General features: G+C 32.9%; 2 protein-coding genes across 2 annotated transcripts in view; one reads left to right on the top strand and one right to left on the bottom strand.

Moving 5' to 3' along the window:
- KCNK5 (potassium two pore domain channel subfamily K member 5) overlaps positions 1–20,264 on the top strand; it is a 369,979-nt gene that overhangs the window by 246,155 nt on the left and 103,560 nt on the right. The gene's annotated exons all lie outside the window — the stretch shown is intronic.
- DNAH8 (dynein axonemal heavy chain 8) overlaps positions 1–20,264 on the bottom strand; it is a 99,581-nt gene that overhangs the window by 58,715 nt on the left and 20,602 nt on the right. The window contains exons 22-39 of the mRNA XM_065735732.1: positions 19,477–19,651; positions 18,099–18,292; positions 17,010–17,136; positions 15,020–15,255; positions 13,517–13,621; positions 12,260–12,373; positions 11,647–11,709; positions 9,898–9,998; positions 8,334–8,471; positions 6,637–6,877; positions 5,755–5,954; positions 5,261–5,414; positions 4,996–5,159; positions 4,447–4,549; positions 3,771–3,875; positions 3,345–3,506; positions 1,767–1,991; positions 916–1,088 (exon numbers count right to left, since the gene is read on the bottom strand). Of these exons, the coding sequence (XP_065591804.1) occupies positions 916–1,088; positions 1,767–1,991; positions 3,345–3,506; positions 3,771–3,875; positions 4,447–4,549; positions 4,996–5,159; positions 5,261–5,414; positions 5,755–5,954; positions 6,637–6,877; positions 8,334–8,471; positions 9,898–9,998; positions 11,647–11,709; positions 12,260–12,373; positions 13,517–13,621; positions 15,020–15,255; positions 17,010–17,136; positions 18,099–18,292; positions 19,477–19,651 (2,780 nt within the window). The remainder of the gene's footprint in view (positions 1–915; positions 1,089–1,766; positions 1,992–3,344; positions 3,507–3,770; positions 3,876–4,446; positions 4,550–4,995; positions 5,160–5,260; positions 5,415–5,754; positions 5,955–6,636; positions 6,878–8,333; positions 8,472–9,897; positions 9,999–11,646; positions 11,710–12,259; positions 12,374–13,516; positions 13,622–15,019; positions 15,256–17,009; positions 17,137–18,098; positions 18,293–19,476; positions 19,652–20,264) is intronic.

Raw genomic sequence — 20,264 nt, forward strand, 5'->3', positions numbered from 1 at the left:
GCAATTCCACTGATTAAAAATGCAGAATTTAAACATTACTAATAAAAAAAGTTAATGTGGTCTTTAACTAGTACATTAAAAACTGTTATTATTAGATTAACAAGCACATCAATGAACACCACAAAGGAATTTAATTCTCATTAATTCTTTTTGAAGCTAAAATGAGCATATTCTGATGTTAATGTTACCAAACAATATTAATCCACATTTGAAACAAAGTTAATGGTTATTTCCCAGTACTAACAGTTGGTTGTCTTAGACATTTGGGGTAGTAAAGGTACTGCTTTACATCAAGGTTAGCAACAAGATTCTTATAGAATCCTTTATTACAGAGCTTGAAACATTTGATCTAATCTTTCTATTCGGAATAGAAATTCTGCAAAAATATACACTAGTTCTGGTAGTAAATCTTTTAAGACTATGGAATGATAAGACTGTTTTAAAAATGACTACATGTACAAAATAGTGAGATTGTATTTTACTTCCTATTTTTCTTCTTAAGGATACGAGTAAGAAAATCACAGAATCACAGAACTGTAGGGGTTGGAAAGGTCCTCAAGAGATCATTGAGTCCAACCCCCCTGCCCAAGCTGGTTCCCTACACCAGGTGACACAGGTAGGTGTCCAGGCGGGTCTTGAATATCTCCAGAGAAGGAGACTCCACCACCCCCCTGTGCAGCTGTGCCACTGCTCCGTCACCCTCACTGTAAAGTTGTTCTTGTGCACATTCGTGCAGAACCTCCTGTGCTGCAGCTTCTGTCCTTTCCCCTATGTCCTGCCTCCACACATGTATGAGAAGACTTTCAATAATGATCTAGCCTACACAGAGCTTAATTCAGATATTTCTCTTTGCATATACTGTGTTAAATAAATGCTATATATATAACGTTTATTACATATAATTGTATTTCTAACCTGTCTGTAAGAGGAGTTATAACCAGACGACCAGTGCAACCCAAAAATTCGTTTTGGTAAACAAAATCAACATCTGTAATGGATACCACAACTTGATTGTGATCCACCTTGAAATAAAATCTAGACTGCTTTAGCCATTCAAAATCAGTTGGTGATTTGATGTGCATTTTTACCTTGAAAGAAAGCAAACAAATATCAGTGTTAGAACTGAACACTCATTTTATTAATATTTGATAACTGCAATAAAATCATAATCTGGAAATAATTAGAATAATGAGTGACTAGTCAAGTTAGAGTTCCTAAGAAGTGAAATGAATATAAACCTCACATAATATTTACAGATGTATTTTAAGCTGATTAACAAATGATCTGATCATTTCAACTGACTATTATAAACTCCATGTTAATCAAATAAAGCTGAAATTGCTTTGGTTGTGCAGCTAATTCTCCAAGTGAAATTAGCAAGCCACATTACATGAATTCACCATACACATGGTAACAAAGGGAATGATGCAGGAAGGATCTAATAGAGACATAGAAGGTAAATTCTGTACAATTCATTATGTTCATGACATCATCAGTAAAAACATTGAGGGACAGATAGCATTTCTCATAGAATAAAGGAGTGTAAAGAATTTAGCAGTCTCTAAGAAACTCAAGCAAACTATTGGCATAATCTGTTGATTTTAGGATTTTTTTTAACTTTATTTTCTTCTGCATATACCCTTAAGGAAACATGAAGAAATTCCCAGTAATCTGCTTTCTGAAGGAGCAGGAGAGAAAAAGAATAAATTAGGTGTTATGGAATATAGATAGTGTTCAATTGTCAGAAATAAAAATCTGAAGTTTACCAGATTATCGAAAATATCACGCTGGTGTACGTGAATGGTAATGAGTGTTTCAAATTTCCCTCTGTCGAACTTGGAAAGATCACGTGTGGTCTGGCTAATCAACATATTCAAAATATCCAGAAATCTCCTATTTGTCATTTGCATGATCTTTTTGTCCTCATAAGCATTCTTTAGAGCTTCTTCTGAATCACGTGTCCACAACATTTGAATTCCCAGCAATCCAACCTACAAATACAATATGTGAATGACTACAAAATAACAACTTGTTAAATGCTATTCTATTTTTAAATGCTTTGGGCACAATGTGAACAAGAAATTACGGCATCAGGAATCCCAAATTATCACTACCTCCCATTACATAATAACTCACCATAATGTTTCCCCTGAGTTAGTTGGCTCTGTTATAGGATTTCAGACTCCTGAGAAAGGAGTTTTTTAAAGTCACAAAAAAATTTCCTATGCTGAGGTACACACAAATGAAGCATAACCCTCACTTTCACTTACAATCCAGCGTAAGTGAACTCCAGCATCAGAAACAAACAGATCTTAAACCTCAGGGAGACATTCTGCTGAAATTTTTTCTTTGACAGCTCACAGCTAATTAAAAACATTTTAAAAAAATATGTTCATATTCTACTGAACTTGGCATGCATCAATATATCAATAACTGGTTGTCCTCATTAGAGCACTCTGAACAAGAAAATTGTTGGTTCCAAATAAATCTAGGACTTCTGGTGTAAATTTCAGTCTCAGATTTTAAGATCTTTTCAGGTGATAATAAAGCCACATGTCTGACGTGTAAGCAAAACAGACAGTAGATCATCCTTTTCTTCTTAAAGCAATAGATGTCTTAAAATCTGGTAAAATAAAACAGTTGTCAAAACAGCTTTAAGATAACTCAGTTCAAAATCTAAGTGTCCCGAATAACTTTTAAAATCAGGAATGCACTGGCTGTTTTTAAATTTGCATAGATCCTATAAAATGATTTCGACTACTGCTGTAATGACTAACAACTGACTGGGTCAGAATACAGAAAGGCTGAAAAAGAATTCACTATTTGCTAATGAAATGTATGATCAATCCCTAAGATGGAGAAGTCCCTATGCAAACTGGAATCTTTTGAGATAGGATTCTACTGGGCATATATTATAATGGCAAGTGCATGAATTATGAAGTAAGTCTCATAAATCATCATGAGATCATAAATCATCACAAGATGAGATAACCATAATCATCATCCTAGAGATCATAAATTATAAGAAATCAATCTGTACAATAAATCTTCTTTGCATATCAAAGAGGTTCAATAGCCATCACAGACAATGTAAGCTCTACTTCATGTTTTCTATGAGAAGACAAAATTATTTTAATGTGCATTACAAGAAAAATATTATGCCATACATAGTGCACCAAAATTGAAATTGTTAAAGGCTGCCTGCTGCTGGGGAGATTCATATTCTTGTTTCCTCTTTGGAAGATTCCTCATATAGACAGTCTATTAGTCTATATGATGTTTCTTTCCCGGGTCCCTCAGCACACAGTCTAGACTGCACACAAATCTATATTCTGTATTCTCACCTGTGCTGGAAAGTGGTTAAGAAAATTCAGCAAATCATATCCTGTGTCACTAATTTGGAAATATGCTGCCCTAATTATACCACTCAATGAAATCTGCTGCATGTGTAATAAATTCTGCAACCAAACCTCTACTGGTCCTTTTGCAGTCACTGGAGTGTCCAACTGAGAAATTAAAAAAAATAAGAGGTTGAAAGTAAGACCTAGTTAAACTTCAGTTCAACACTGTTTGTTACTAGATAGTTGCTAAAAACAAGTATAAATTTAAATACTATAAGTACTGCAGAAAATGACAATTTTATTACAGTGATGACTGAAACATTCATTTGTAATTAACAGTAATTCAACTTTGTAAATATTATATATTCAATAATAGAATGATTTATCTATTACAAGATTTCAGTGGAAAAATAAAAAAAGAATTTTTACTGGTATTTTTTCTCCTTCTCTTGATATGACTGCCAGTATTCGATCATAATCCTTCTGGTGAAATTCTACTTCATTTATATTGTCAGATATGGAAAGCAGATGTGGCTGTAAGAATAATTTAAGAGTCATTCAAATTATTCCGTTACTTAAACATTAAATAATAATAGCATAGAAAAAAAATTATGTAAGGTTATAGTGTGAAGATTTGTCTGAACTTATGTATGAACTTCAGGCAGTGCAAGATAATGACTGCAGAAATATTAGTGTAGGATTCTATCTCAATCTGTTATTTTTTATGTTATGGTTTTACAGTTTCCAGTGGTGATCTAGCAGAACAAAGATCAGTTATTAGATTAGATCTACTAACTTATCTCAACTCTCAGCAACGATACAGAGTAGCTGGACTGATTTAGCACTATGCTAAGCAACAAGGTATCACAGTAACCCTTTTATGAAAGTAATATTCAGCAAATTATAAAAGGGGACTGGATTATAAAAGTGTTCTGGATTCTGAGTATATATATTTTTAATAACAGATATCTGTTTTGTTAAAGACTAAAGAGTGAGAAACAAACAAAAAAGTCTAGAATTAGCCAAGAAAATGTTAACATTCCAATCTATTAACTGTTTTTCCATATTTTAATTTCCTTTTTGTTCTAAGCAGAAAATAAATTACCTGAATTGTATGAGAATCACTTGCTTGTCCAAGAATTTCAAGAAGGGCAGGGTCAGAAACAAAAAAGAATCTAGGAAACAGTAGCCTCTTCTTCTCTAAGTATCTTTAAAAGTGAACAAGACTTCCATTAGAAACTTTCATCTCATATTTTTTTTCTCCCTTAAAACTGACAGATTGAAATATGTTATGTTTTCTATAGATCTAATTTAAAAAGACTTGGATACGTACTTAAGTGTATCTCAATTCAGAACATTTTCAAGAATTTTTTTAATATGAAATTCTTTTTAAAATGAGGAACAAGTTGAAATATTTTTCACAGTAACAGAAAATTATGTGTTTGAAAGGCTTCTCATGCTAGACATTGAAACTTGCAGATTAGAAGTAAAGAGAAGCTGTGTAGCTATAATATAGAATAAGTAGATTTAGTCTTCAGATTTGTTTTTAAAAAAACCTTAAGTATTTAGTTTGGAACTAAAATGAAACTGACTTTATATAAACCACTTTCAAAATAATAACATTAAAAAAAATTATATATCAAACAATCCATACCCTGTAAGTGATTTCTGACATACTTCCAATTGTTCATGTAAGTAAGGAAGAAGTTGTCCCATAGTCTCATCTCCAACACAGCAAGTAATTACATTTGGGTTTTCATGAGCCCGTTCCATGATTCTTATCCACGACTTATCAATTTTCTGAAAACGCTTTGCTTCCTATATACAATTAAGAAAAATAAGTGGTTTCATAGCACCCTCTGTTGGAAATTAGTACACAGATAGTCATTAATAAGTAATAGGCAAGCACTGTAGTTTACCTGCGGTAACTGTTTTGCAATATCTCCTCCTACAAAAACTGCTTCAAGATAAACCCAGAGGTTTTGTACAACCAACCATTCTTCAATTATGTTTGTAGAGCCACTTAGTTTAGAAATCCAACTCTGAATATCTTTTCTAAATGGTGCATTGTATCTGAAATAAAGGATCACAACCAGAGAAACATAAATCTAAAAAAAAAGCTATTATAAAATAAGAAGGTAAAATATGATGGCTAAGAAACAATTTTTTTTTTACTTAGAGAGTTAGAAACTGAACAGATTCTAATGAGTTTATTATATTCAACTAAATACATTGACTAATAAATTGCTACTAATATATGAAAGTCTGCCAGTACAAGTTTCTAACTCAGAAGTTTTAACTTATATTCTTTTTTTGTTTTTCATAAACCAACAACATTAAATTCGAATCTGGCATTCATTTATTCTAATAATAGCACAACAGGAAATATCATGCTAAATCACTTTAAAAGTACCTGTTGCTCAGTAAAGAGCCAAGAATCATTAAACTGTCCTCCATCAAAGCTATGATTTCTAATGATTCAGATCCCTTTAGCAGTAGCTGCCCTCTTCCTTTGAATGCTGAAAAGCTCAGAAATTGGTTTCCCCAACTGTCAGCTATTTGAGACAGTTTGGCTTCTATATCCTTTTCCTTTGTAGCAGAAATACATATATCCTGCAAAGAAAGAACCATTTTTTAGAATCTTTGTTCTCCATAAATGAAATCTTTCCTAACATTAATCTTCTAATAATGGTCTATTTAAAAATCAGTGTATGAAATTTTATAACATAATATGGCTGTGTCACAAATACAGAAATTGCTGTCCTAATTTTAATGGAATCTCACTGAAATGAAGTACGTGGATAAGAGAGAGAATCTCTGGAGATCATCAGGTCCAATGTCCCATTCAAATCAGAACTTAATTTTAAATTCAAGTATATAAATTTGTAATGTTTCCATCAAAAAAAAAAATTCAAATGAAGTCTGAATATAATAATATCATTTACATCTGTATTTAACCTATAATGTTCACAAACTCCACCCAGAGTTCTTTTCAGATTATGTGTGGCAAACATTTAAAGTTGTATGGTTCAGAAGACTCTATGAAGGTCTAGAAAAGTATTAATATTAAATGAAGAATCACAGAATTTTTCTCTATGAAATTTCTAATTTATTTTGAAATCTTTAAATCATGAAGAGATTATATTTAAACTAGTGTGGTCTGCTTGACAGATGAGACCCTTAACAATGTAAAAAATATTTTTAAAAGTTAGGTAAACATATTTTTTAATTTTCTTTGTTAATATCATGGATGATAGACAAAATGAAATGAAAGACAAAAAAGGTATTTACCTACCTCAATCTCATCTTTATTTTGAAGAACTGGGGCTTCCATGATGTTTCGAAGGCAAAATGAATCAGATTCTACATCAAATTGATGTCCTGTTGTTTCGGCTATACGATCCCAGTGCCTCTGCTTCATTGCTTTGTCAGACATCAATTCCAACAAAGGACAAGACTCACTAAAATCATCAATTTTTTTCCTGAGATCTAAAAATGCTTGCCAGGTTTGGAGTCCTTTTGGTAGTCTATAGCACCTGCAATTGAGTTAAATTGATGCAGTATTAAATGGCCTTTTATAGATACAGGAAATCTTAAAAACATTTTAGAAACAGGAATGAAATGCAAAGTAGCTGCTATCAAAGTCAACATTTTCTACGTAAAATGTTGTCAAATTAGCCACATTTTTTAGAAATAAGAAAAACTTGTGTAAATACCCTCCTAACACTAATAATAACTTTTTTTTTATATACCAAATATACAGAAATATTACAATTTACAGAAATATTACCATTTGCATTAAAACATATGTCCATTAGTTGGAAATTATTTAACTTCACATATGTAATTTTGCAGAAATACAGCACAATACAATTGCAGAAATCAATAATACACAACGCACAATCATATCACTTTAGAGATAAACACGGAAGTTAGAAATGTATCTTCACATTCTCTTCTCCTATTGGTTAGTGGTCCTGAAAATATTAGCTAGGAAAATGAAAACTAATTACTTCAAATGGGGACAGGGCAAGGAATGAGAGTTAAAGGAGTCATTATTGCATTGACCCTACTTTTACAGCCTACTCAAAAGGATGGAGCTTACATAATGCAGTACTGTATTATGTATCAGGGTTATGTATAGTGGTGGACTGAACTTAATGAGGTTATTCTATTGCAAATTAATTATTGTCTTACTCTTATTTCTCCCAATAATAATAAATGTACTCCTTAAAAAATATTCCTGAAGCAATCTAATAAAAATAAAATACTTCTGAAAAAAATTAGTGCAATAAAGTTAGCTTTCTTCCTAGAAGATTGGTTCTGTGCTATGGATTTAGGATGAAAATGATGTTGATAACACCATATTTCAGCTGTTGCTGAGAAGTGCTTATACTAAATCAAATACTTTCCAGCTTCTTGTGCTACCTTGCCAACAAGGAAGTTAGGGCTTCACAAGAAGCTGGGAGGAAAGATAACCAGGACAGCTGACCCAAACTGGCAAAAGGGATATTCCATACCATACAGCATCATGAGAAACTATAAAACTTTAGGGAATTGGTTGGGCTGGGGAGCTACTGCTTGGGAACAAAGCAGGCATTGGTCAGTGGGTGGTAACTGTGTTATGAAACATTTATCCTGAATATTCTTTTATTATTATTACTTCTATTATTCCTTTATTTTCTGTCCTATTAAACTTTCTTTATTTCAGCCCTTGAGTTTTATCTTCTTTTTTATGAATCTTTTTCTAATCCCACAGCAGGGGTGTGAGTGAATGGCTGAGTGATGCTTAGCTGCCTGATGGGTTAAACCATAACATCTGCTTCCAAAATAACAGCTAAGAGTCTGGTTAAATGATAGTACAGCATCACCCTGCTCTCTCTGGCAAGCCTGATAATCTTAAGATTAAACCCTATTCACGTAAGTTTTATTTTAAATATACCTAAACCTGAATACATTTAACATAAGTTACAGTTCACGTTATGATAACACCTTTTCTGAAAATCCAGAAGTTCAGCATTAATTTTTTCGATGTCCACATCGGTCCAAAGTATATCGTAATAACCATTTATACTGTTTATTACAGTATCATACAATCCATATAGTTTCTGAAGCAAGGTTAACTCCTTTCTGGAAGAAAAAATAAATAAATCACATGAATAAATTAAAACAGCTATTTGGATCTTTATCAGTACTTAAATATATAGTATCTCTACTATTACTACCAAAATATGAGATAGATCAATTAGATTACATTTTTAATCCAGAACAGTTCATTAATAAAGGCCATTCGCACAAAAAGTAGATTATATTGAATACTTACTATCCACACTAAACTTATCTGGGGGAGGTTTCGCTTTCATCTAGTTCAAAACAACTTCAGTTCATCCAAAAGAAGCAAGCATCTCCCTACAGTTAACATCTGCAGCCTCACCTCAAGTACTATATCCAGCTCTGGGATATAAATATAAGAACATAAAACTAATAGAATGTCCCCAAAGGGAATCGACAGTGATGAAGAAAGTACAAGAGGGCCTGACCTATGAGGACTGGCTAAAATTACTTGGAATGGTTAGCTTAGAAAAAACAGGAGTGACCTCATTGCTGCCAGCAGCTTCCTCAAGATGAGGCTCATAGAGCAAGGCACAAATCTCTTTTATCTAGTGACTGGTGATAGGACATAAGGGAACAGCTTAAACCCAAGACAGGGAAAGTTCAGGATGAATATTAGGAAAAGATTCTTTACTGAGAGGTTGATCAAGCACTGGAACAATCTCCCAGGAAAGGAGTCATGTACCAAACATCGCTGGTATTCAACAGACATATAAATAATACTCTCAGATACCTGGTTTAACCACTGTGTTTCTCAGTGCAGAGTCCGGAGGTGGACTCTATGATCTTCATGAGTTGCTTTCCACTATAGATATTTTATGATTCTATCTGCCTTGAACTGAATGAGACTGCTGTGCAGAGCCATGGCAAGAGGTGACGATTACTCAATTTACTTCAGAAGTACTTTCTGAATCTGAACTAAAATTCTGAAGCAAATACAGCCAAAAAGGGTCAGATCCTCATCTGTATGAACCATCATCGTCACTAAAATGGCTGGTGCAGAAACTTTACAATTTGATTTTCATTAGCACAGTTGCTCAAGAAATTTAGACTTTATAAACCTCTAACGATATGGAGTCATATTTAATTGCACACTGACTTTTCCTTGGCTATTTCTTGTTGTTAATGATTTATCTTATCACTATAATACAATACTATACTTGCCTATATGTATAAATTGATGTATTTCTAGGACATGGAATTCTGCTTCTTTATATAGTGTGATACCTGCAGTAAAATAATCTGGGGTGGCCCTGCCACCATAATATATAAATAAAATTATTTTTTATTAGCAAATTCCTTGGAATTCTACAATTTATGTTGATATTTTCTGAATTTAAGGTGGTAGAAACATTCCACACTTTCACATTTTACTCTTCGAGGTACCCTCAGCCTTCCTAATATACCTAATAAACACCTAAGACAGTTGTATTTCAACAGTTACCTGACTTTATGCAAAACTTCATAGTCTGTGACAGGCAATCCAAACAACTGTTCGCCAGAAGAGTATGTGATAAACTTTCTCCAAAGCTCATCAAATTTACCCTGAAGAAATTATGATTCACACAGACAAAATAATAAATATTTTAATTTTTAAATTATCTAATAGCAAATCATTGAAGTTCTAAACTAGACTTAAAATACTTCTAGAAGAAGCATATTTAAACAGATGAAAAATAATTTTAACATAAAATTCTGAAATGATTCACATAAAGCAATTCTCAAATCCATGTATTGAATTAAGTTAGTAAAAATGTATGAGAGTGCCTCTGAAAGTAATGCCTCCTATTTTACTATGTTGGGCCACAAAGACAGAGGCAGATGGTGGAGGTATGGGAGTAGAGGTTAAACTCTTCCCACCAATATTTTGCCATGCAACAGAAGACAGCAGAGAGGTGTTCTGAATGGCATCTGATGTAGAAATGCTCATGAAGAAAACGCATGTCACTGAATCCTTCCATGTGGAAATAATGGCACCCACTGACATTCACTGACACTTCCTGGTTGTTTATGGAGACCAAACAGTGGATGTGATCCCAGTGAGGCAGTGGGTGGTGCATTTCAACAATGGCAACAGAGACAGCCAGTCACCTCCACTTGTGCAGATGTTTGTGAGCACACAGGCTCCAGTTCAGTGCTGGTTAAAATGCATTTCTAATGTTGGTGATTATGTTGAAAAACGGTGCTCTGTAGCTGAGAACTTATTCTACCAAATAGAGTTACTGTGCTCTTTCTATCTGTTGTAGTTTATGTGGAAATAAATAAAAGGCATTATTTTCAGAGTGACCTATGTATATGAGTAGCAGTAATTTGAAGAAACATTTTACAAAAATGTTATGTGAAATTTATCCCGCATCCTCCAGACTGAAAAGAAAATATTTGTATTAGTTGGTAAACTGCACAGAATGGATAAAAACGTTGCAGAGTGCCAATACAACTATTTTCAGGAAAACTGTAATTGCTGTCCAAAGACAATATGGGAAAGTGGAAAGAAGAATGATTTTAGTACTATAAAGCATTCTTTTAGCAAAATAAACGTTTCTAAAAACAATATATCTGACAAGCAAATTACTCTAAAGTCTCTTAATTTTCAGTATATATTGGAGACACATTGGGATTTAAGCACTTTCTTCTAATTTGTCAGTGCTTTTCAAGAACATTGAGTTTGTTTTTACAGAATCATTTTCTATACAATACATAACTGACTGAGAAAAGTCCTATAGAAAAATAAATCAATTTACTACTATTTGCAAACAGAAGTATTAAAAATTGAGTAAGGCCAGTTGGAGAACCATGAACCATGGATCATAACAAACAAAGATCGAGCTGAAAGGCAAGTATCTGATGGATGATGCGATGTTTACAGGAGGAAAAGTCTGTCACGTGACTGATACATAACTTCCTTCATTCAGCCATTTTCAAGCTGTGATGCATCTTTTTATTTTTATTTTTTACTGTTTTGAGTAGATAATTTCTGCTTATGATACATGAATAGTGAAGCAAGTCTACACATCAATCATTATCAGATTATCAGAGTTAAGGAACATAGCGTCCATTAAAATAACAGTTAACATAATTCTACATAGAATATTAGCAAAGACTGCTATCTTTTATAATGTGACTTCCTAATCTTTGAAAAACATCACTGGATCAAACTGTAATTCTTTCAGAACTTAACTGTTTATTTGCTTACCTGAAAGAACTGTAGCCTATTACTAGCTTCCTGAGGTGGAATATTTGGAACCATAGGGCCTCCCTTTTAAACAAACAAAAAATGGAAATTGAATGTTAATTCCCAAAGTGACTGAAGACCAAACACAATCTTTTGATAATCAACTTCCAATCAACTTACGTGTGCTGGTAATGTAATAGTTACAGTGCTAAATCTAATCAAAGATAATATTTGATTTATTTAAGCCAATGAGCTAATAGTACTAGACTCTCATATTCCGTTTTATGTTTTAAAACCAAAATTAAACAAAATCACTGAGCAGCCTAACAAAATTTTTTAAATACTGAGATGTAACAAAAGATGTCATAACACGTGCTGCAACTCACTTCTAAATCAAAATTGCATGGAGAGAATCCCCACCAGGATTGTTTTCGCTTTTAGAGCTGTTTACACTGCTGATACTCCAGACTAAAATTGTTGACCTATAACAGTGATTTTTTTAGCAACCACGACAGCACACATTTAGTAGCTCAGCTCAACAGAATAATACTCTGACATCCAACAGATGCAAATAAAAAATACTGAAAAATATAAGAACAAATCTTATACATAGCAAAAAGTTCAGATTAGTTACCGTTTCATACGATGCTTCAAAGTTGGACACATCTTCCTGAAAAACTGCGACTGATTCCAGTAAATTGCTTTTAAATTTGGGCTGAACTTGAACCAACTCATCTTGAACACTGGTCTGACAAACAGAGGGTTAATAATGAAAGTTATTTTGAAACAGGAAAAAAAGAACAGATATCTGAGCTACATATAAACAAAAAACTATGCACAAAATTATTAAAGTTCTGAACTACAAAAATGATTTGAAGCTGAACTGGTATTATATTATATATTATTGATCAGTGTTACATGATCAATTTTTTAGATAAAAAGTGGGAAAAAATAACCCTCTTCTTATAAATAAGCATATTCCATTATGAAGAAGGTTACGAAAGGAGCAAAAGGGTACTTCTTTCCTTCCAAAAAACTCTCTAAACCCAGAATATTACATTCATTTTCAGTGGTGATTCAGCATTTTCTTTAACAACTCCCGATACCTAAAGGAAGCCTACAAGAAAGAGTAGATAAAGAAGGACTCTTTATCAGAGAGTATTAATGATAGGACAAGAGCATAGTTTTAGATAAGATATTATGAAGAAATTCTTTACTCAGAGAGTGATGAGGCACTGGAATATGTTCTCTAGAGAAGTTACAGATGCCCTATTCCTGGAAATGTTGAAGGTGAGGTGGAAAGGGCTTTGAGCAATCTGGTCTACTTGGAAGTTTTCCACGCCCACAGCAAGGGAGCTGGAACTAGAGGATCTTTAAGGTCCTTTCCAATGTAAAACATTTTTTTTATCATTTGTTCAAAAGCATTAGAGAAAGAATCCAGAGCTGCATGAAATGAAAATGAAAAAATATCACTTGACCTCCTGAGTTCTTTTTAGAATAATTAATCGTTGTGACAAGATCTGTTTGTTCCAATAAAATATTTCTGTATTTCCATCTAAACATTTACACTTCAGGACAACATCCAGTATACATTAAGCTTTGAGGGATGTATATCTGTCCTAAACAATAAAGGTGTGAAATGGTCATTTAAAGGTAAGGGCTGTGATAGAGTATGCACTTATTGAACTACTGCAATCTAAGTGCAGTAATCTTCCTGATCAGATTAAAGTGAAGCAAAAAAATGAAATGAAGGCTGTAGAAAGAATGAGGAAAAGTAGTGAACTCATTTTCTTCCAGCTTTTAAATTGATACCTAAGAGAAATGAGAAAATACAGTGACAATTAGTCCCACACCACCTTTTGTACTCTGAAAAACAGTTCTATACACTTACAGCTTTATCTTGTAATTTAGTAAAAGAATATCTGAGTGTATCAATTTCTTCTGATTCCTCTTTAGTAACCTCAATTTCAAATGTGTTTAAAATGGCATAGGCTTCCTAGAATGAAATTAAAAAAAAAAAAACCAACTTAATAATGATCCATCTTTAATTCATTTGCAGAAACATAGCTCTGATGTGTTACAAATATCCCAAATGAAATCTCATCATATTATCTAAGCATAAAATATTGAATATTTAAATATTTAAAATAAGGATGGTGAAATAAGAATGAGGGCAAAACAGTAAACAAAAATATTCATTTGAAATAAACTTATCTATGATGAAATATTAGAAAAATACACAAAAGAAATTGAATATTAAGTTATACAGGAAGATTTATTATCTCAATGTTCTTTGTATTATATATAAAATCAATTTAGATTTTAATGATTTTTTCTGAACACTGAACTATCCACATTAATCTAGATAGTTGTGAAATATTTTGCCACTTATAAAGTCTTTCTTATTCTGTTTTTCAATCATATGCTTCTATAGGTATCTATTACATAATGAACCTAACATTTACTTTCTTTAGCAATTTATTTGCATTCACATTGTTTGCATATCTTGTTTTATTACTCTCATTCTACAAAGATGTCACAAATTATTTAAAAATAAGATGCACAGTCTTCACAAACAGTGCTGAATTCAGTTTCTCTTATTTTATTTAATATATACGCATATGCATATGATTATCACATCTGTATCTTTGGCCTGAAAAGTAGCTTAGTAGACAGTCAGCCTAAGAATTTTGAGAAGATACTTTCTTAATATAAAACTATTAAATATGACAACAATACGCTAAATATCCTTCTGATATCATTTAAGTAGATGACTTTCAGAATGAAAATTTTGACAATACAACTTCTTCTGCAAAAGCTGGATGAAAACATAAAATAAACATGTTACATTAAACTGACTGTTTCTGAGTATGATAAAAAATTCCAAGTATGTACAATGCTTAATGAGCTTCTTTTATTGAGTGATATCAGGAATACTTGAAGAATGCTGCCAATTTCCTATAGCATACAGTGATGTGTGACTCCATAAGCGTATTCTGGTTATATCTGAAGGGGTTATATGATCAAAATCTTTGTTTATAGATATAGAAGATTCAGGAAGAGGATTAAGTATAACGAAGACATGCAGAAAAAAGGAGATTATTGTTACATTCTCTTGCACTTTCATCTGCTTATTTCTGTATATATTTCTTCCTATGCTGTATTTAAATTGTATCTTAATAATATTTATTTTAATATTCTGCATCTAATACAGGATCTAGCAATGCATATAAAACTGATTCATAATTTTTAATAAAAATAGCAATAAGTATTCCTTTGTTTTTTATCTTCAGCCTAGATCCTTCATGACAGTAAGCTTGTTCGGGTTGTCAGTTTATATTATGACATACTATATTATACTGTATTAATGAAAACAAAAAATTAAAAATCTTACTTCAATAGGTCCCAGAGTCATATCCATTTGTACTTTATTATCACGTATGATAGATAAAGCTTCCATTGCAAGCCTGATATCATCTAGGTCATTCAGAGGTCGAGACAATTTCTTTAAATATGTGTTTATGAATGATACCATGTCTGTCATTTTGTTTTTATATTCTTCATTTAAATAACGACAGAGGAGTAACTTCCAGGCTTTGGCTTCAGCTGCTAAAGCTATTTTCAACGGTCCTGATTCAGGAACAAAAGCAAACAAAAAAAAATCCACATATCACATGTGGTTCTATAGAGCAATTAGGAAGAATGTCAGAAGTGAAATGCAGTTAATGTATTTAAATAATTTATAGTATATTGAAATACATTTCTGTTTTTTTATAGTATATCCATAAAGCACAATGGCAGGCTTATCTAATAGAACTTCAAATATGAATTAAAAAAGAAAAATATCTGCTTATAAATTTAAATTCTCAGTGATTATATTTAATTAACACATATTAACCAAACGTTTGAAGATCAGTGATATCAGCTTTTTTTCTGTTTTCTAAATTGTATCCTGGGATTTCAATACTGGGATTTGGAATGCTTCACAAGTAAAACTGCAAGGCATCAAGTCAACGTATAAACTGTCAATGTTTAAAAATGTGAGTAGTCAGTGTATAAACTCAAATAGATGCTGAAGACACAGAAAAGTCAATCATTTGGCACTTTAACTTGCAAAGAGAACAAATTAGGATTCTAACAAGAAGCACTTACTCCAGGGACAGAAACTGAAAAATACCAATGGCATAGAACTCTCTAAAAATAGAATAAACTTTACAAAAGATACACTTTCTTCTTCAGAAATGTTGCTATCAGCATTACAATTCTGATTCCAAAATGCAAAAATTCACAGCTAATAATCTGAAAAGAAGCCAGCATTCTTAAATAAGAATGCTCGACATTCCTATGCTAGATTTTTCTTCCCTCCTTTGACAGTGACAGGACTTGAGGGAACGGCATGGACCTGCATCAGAGGAGTGGTTGGACCCTGGAACAGGCTCCCCAGGACAGTGATCATGGCCCTAAGCTACAGAATTCAGTGAGTGTTTGGACAACGCTCTCCAATATTCCCAGTTTGGACACAGAGGTATTCAGGTGCTGAGAACCATGTGGATTACTCAGAGAAACACTCATATCCAAATGTTAATATAGGTAAAATTTGCTAGAGCACTTGCCATTTTTTCTGATTAACTTTAAATCTTCTGGGATAGCAGTACTGAGAATGTCCAGCAATAGAGGCCTTATTTTTAATTGAATAGTTCACAGCTAGCTGTTCTGAAATTTTTCACTGTCTAATTCTAACGATTCTTCTTCCTCAAATTGTTGCACTAGAGTACTGTTGGCATTCTAGTATTGGCAGTTTTAAAAATATTTCCGCAATAAACATCAACCTAAGAATTCATCTGATTTTCTGCTATGAATTTACTGACAATTATCTTACATGCTTTGATCCATTTCCTGCTTCTTACATATTTCCTGAAATGCTTTGCTCTTTTACCTTCAGCAAATGATTCCTCAAAATCTTTTCTGCTATGTCCTCCTATGACTGTGAATTTCATCTAAATTAGAACTGCCCAAGCAGCAATAAGAACAACAATGCACTAATAACATAATACAAAAGTATGACCTATTGAATCAAGGTTGGCATGATTTGCTCGGGAGGCTGTGCTGAGCTAGACCAAAAACTGGCTGAACTGTCATGCTCAAAAGGTTTTATGTGCAGAATATAAGGCAGACTTTCCAAACAACAGTAAAAAAAAAATAAAATAATAATAATAAACAAAAAACCTTGAATCTAAACAGCATCAAAGAGAGAAGCAAATTGAAAATAAAATTCCTTGGTAATTTAATGATATCTGCAAATATTTTATTTCAAAGAATAAACAGAGTAACATGACTATTTTATTTATTACCTTAGTATATACAAAGAGAAGAAAATGTCATACCTGTGTGCAACTCAATTGGACCAAGAATAATAGTGGCTTTCAAATCTTTCACCTCTTGCTCAAACGTAGCATAATGAAGTATTTCTTCTCTAATTTCAGTCAGAGATGGACAGCCAGCCAAAAATTGCTATGTAAATGTAAAAAAAGAGTGTTAACAAATGCCATTTTTCACCTTCTTTGGTAAAGCAGGTGCCAATGCTTATTCAGGAATTAATGAAAATTTATTTACACTTCACAGAATCACAGAATTGTAGGGATTGGAAGGGGACTCTAGAGACCATCTAGTATAACCTCCCTGCCAAAGCAGCTCTCCACACCAGGTTTGCACAGGTAGGCGCCCAGGCGGGTCTTGAATGTCTCCTAAGAAGGAGACTCCAAAACCACTCTGAGCAACCTGTTCCAGCAATCTGTCACCCTTGCTTGTATTTAGCCTTCCACTCACTTCCTAAATTATTAATATGTACATTATTAGGTGTGAAAATATATTAAATTCTCTGCCAATAATTCTCCATCTTATTGACAAATTTCAATAAAATTTAACAGAGAAACAGGCGTTCAAGACATATTGGTTACCTATTGGTTTTGTGAAAATAGGTGACATTAACAGTGATTAAAAAAAAAACCATGCCTGCACATACAGAATATTTACACCACCACTATACTGTAAAACAACTACAGTAAAACAAATTTCGTAAGGAGCTCAGTGAGCAGAAGAACTCAAGTGTACAAAGGTTTTGTCATTCTTAAAAGCTGCATTTTGGAAATGTTACTCAAGACCTGTATTCAATATATCTATATTTCATGGGTAAGCAATAAACACTGAAAAATGTTTCCCACTTCTTTTGTCTGAGGGTAGCAGATAAATTCCCCTCTGCTCAGGAATAATACTATCACTCCTAGCATTACTGATAGAGAAAATTAAAATGTGAGCTTTTAGTCTTTTCTATATTCTTTTCCCATATATATATATATATATATATATATATATATATATATATATATATATTTTTCCCCCTCAATGTTTTCTAATTTTAAATTATGAAAAGATAAATGACAAACAGTCCTGTAGGAAATAAGCATTAAACTCACCTGAATTTTGGCATCTCTATCTTCTGCCCACAGCACTTTATATTTCTGATAATCCTGCAGAGTTTCACTAACCATTTCTCTTATGGAATTCACAGAAGAAGAGAGGAGCAGAACTAATTTAGAAACATCTTCATTTTCTGCAACACCTGAGTAAAAATTTCTTAGTTTTCTTTTTATCACATCTTCAGGTCTTTCTGCAACATAAAATATAAATTTAAAATCCGTTAAAATTCCAGTTAGTGATAGTTTTCCTCTAAACTGCATCCGTGCTGTTCAGTGAGGCTGAATAACTGTCCTCACATGTCTAACCTCCTTAATATGTAGTTAGGAAGAGCTAACTCAGGGTAGGCTCTGCTACGGAGTTAGGGCATATACAGCCTGGAGTTAATGCTTTCAATCAGAAAGAAGAGTCTTCTTCATTCAGAATTATAATTTCACTTTGTATATTTAATTGCAACTAGAACATGACAAGACCTCATAAATATTATGTGCTTTTTCCTTTTAAATTCTTACAGTGCTTTAAATAGTACAAACCTCCTAAAATATGGTACATTTCTAGAACTGTAAGATGCCTCAATAAATTGTGATATAAAAAAAATAATAAACCATGCAATTTGTGACTTGGCGAAGTTTTATGAGTGCAAAAACAAAGTTTGTGTTTTGAGTCTTCACTTGTCTGTTGGCATCTGTCTTTTAAGTCTTACCTGAAAGGTAAGATAATGGCTGCTGCTACAGTTTCACTATTAACGCTGAAACAGGAGCTCTGACTGACTCCTTTAGGATTTAAAAGTAAACTCAAATAGAAGGAAAGTAAAATGCAATCTATCATACCCTAAATATGTGATGAACTTTTGATACAATCAATCATTGTAGACATTGACTTTGTGAGATCTAATTAAGCCTTTCATTCACAACAAACACCCAAGCATTTTGAAGCAGATTTAACTCACTCTTCCTGACAGTCACATTGTTTAACAGGGCATATTATTTTAGCATGAAGACCACCACAGGAATCTGGACACCAGAAACAATGTCTGAGATTGACTCACTGATGCCAACACATCCCACAGATCTCCTTGACCAAACAACAAACTACCATTCTTGGACCCCTTCCTCACTGACCACTGCTGATGAGTGTCTGGAAGCAGTGAAAATGTTTATTTGCTAATGTTGCATTTTGACAAAGCAGAGGAAAGGGGCTATCTTAAGATATATACTTATGTGTTTCAATTGATTTTAAAGTCCCAATTCTGGACTATCAGAAAGAAAAATTTTTCAAGTTGTTAACAATTTTCTGAAGGAATCATAACTAGAATATGGCAATTTTATTAGAATTCAAAGTTGAAATAATTAAGAAGTCAAAAATAAATCAACTTACTTTCTTCCTTTTTGGCTATTTTTTTTAATCCTGTTGAAGGCGCTACTTCTGTTTTTAACCCAGATTTTAGAAGATTCTTCTGTCCCCACTGAACAACTCCACGACTTACATCCAGAATCAGTTGAATCATACGATTGATAGCTTGCTGTATATCATCTAAACTGGGAACCATAACCTATTTAAGTAGTTGAAATAGTGTTAGAAAACATGCAACTTAGAAAGAACACAGTAATTAGAAAATGAAACTCCATGCATTAGCCCTAATCTCAACTTCTTTACTCACAATGGATTTTGTACCCAGAATACCCAAGGCAGACAGGTAGTGAACTTATTCAACTACCTGAGAAAAAAAATAAAAAAATTCTTGATCTGCATCCAGAACAACTAGCAAACAGAACAGGCTCAAAGCATAGCTCCAGTCTATACATTGATACACTGTATAAATACTAGTATGCTCTCTGGCATAGCTTGTAAAATAGCACTCTCTCTCAAATAAATAAATAAATAGATAGATAAATAAAAACAACCACAAAGTAAATTATCAGGTACAGTTCAGAGAACACATTATGATAGCTGCTGTTGTTCCTAAGACAGTTTAAATACAAACTCCTGGATTCAGGAGAAAAAGCATTTACTGGTGCAAATAGAAGCCATTTCAGGTCAGCTGGGTTTGAAGGCCAAATACCAACCTCTTTTATTTAGTATTACACAAATAGCCAGAAAGTCCTGAACACAGAGCTTTTTCAAATGCATTGTCAGAATAATGTTAATTGTGGCTTTAGCCTGCT

Source organism: Cyrtonyx montezumae, unplaced genomic scaffold (assembly GCF_038088225.1).
Source record: "Cyrtonyx montezumae isolate F1298 unplaced genomic scaffold, pur_monq_1.0 scaffold_0, whole genome shotgun sequence".
Lineage (NCBI taxonomy): Eukaryota > Metazoa > Chordata > Aves > Galliformes > Odontophoridae > Cyrtonyx > Cyrtonyx montezumae.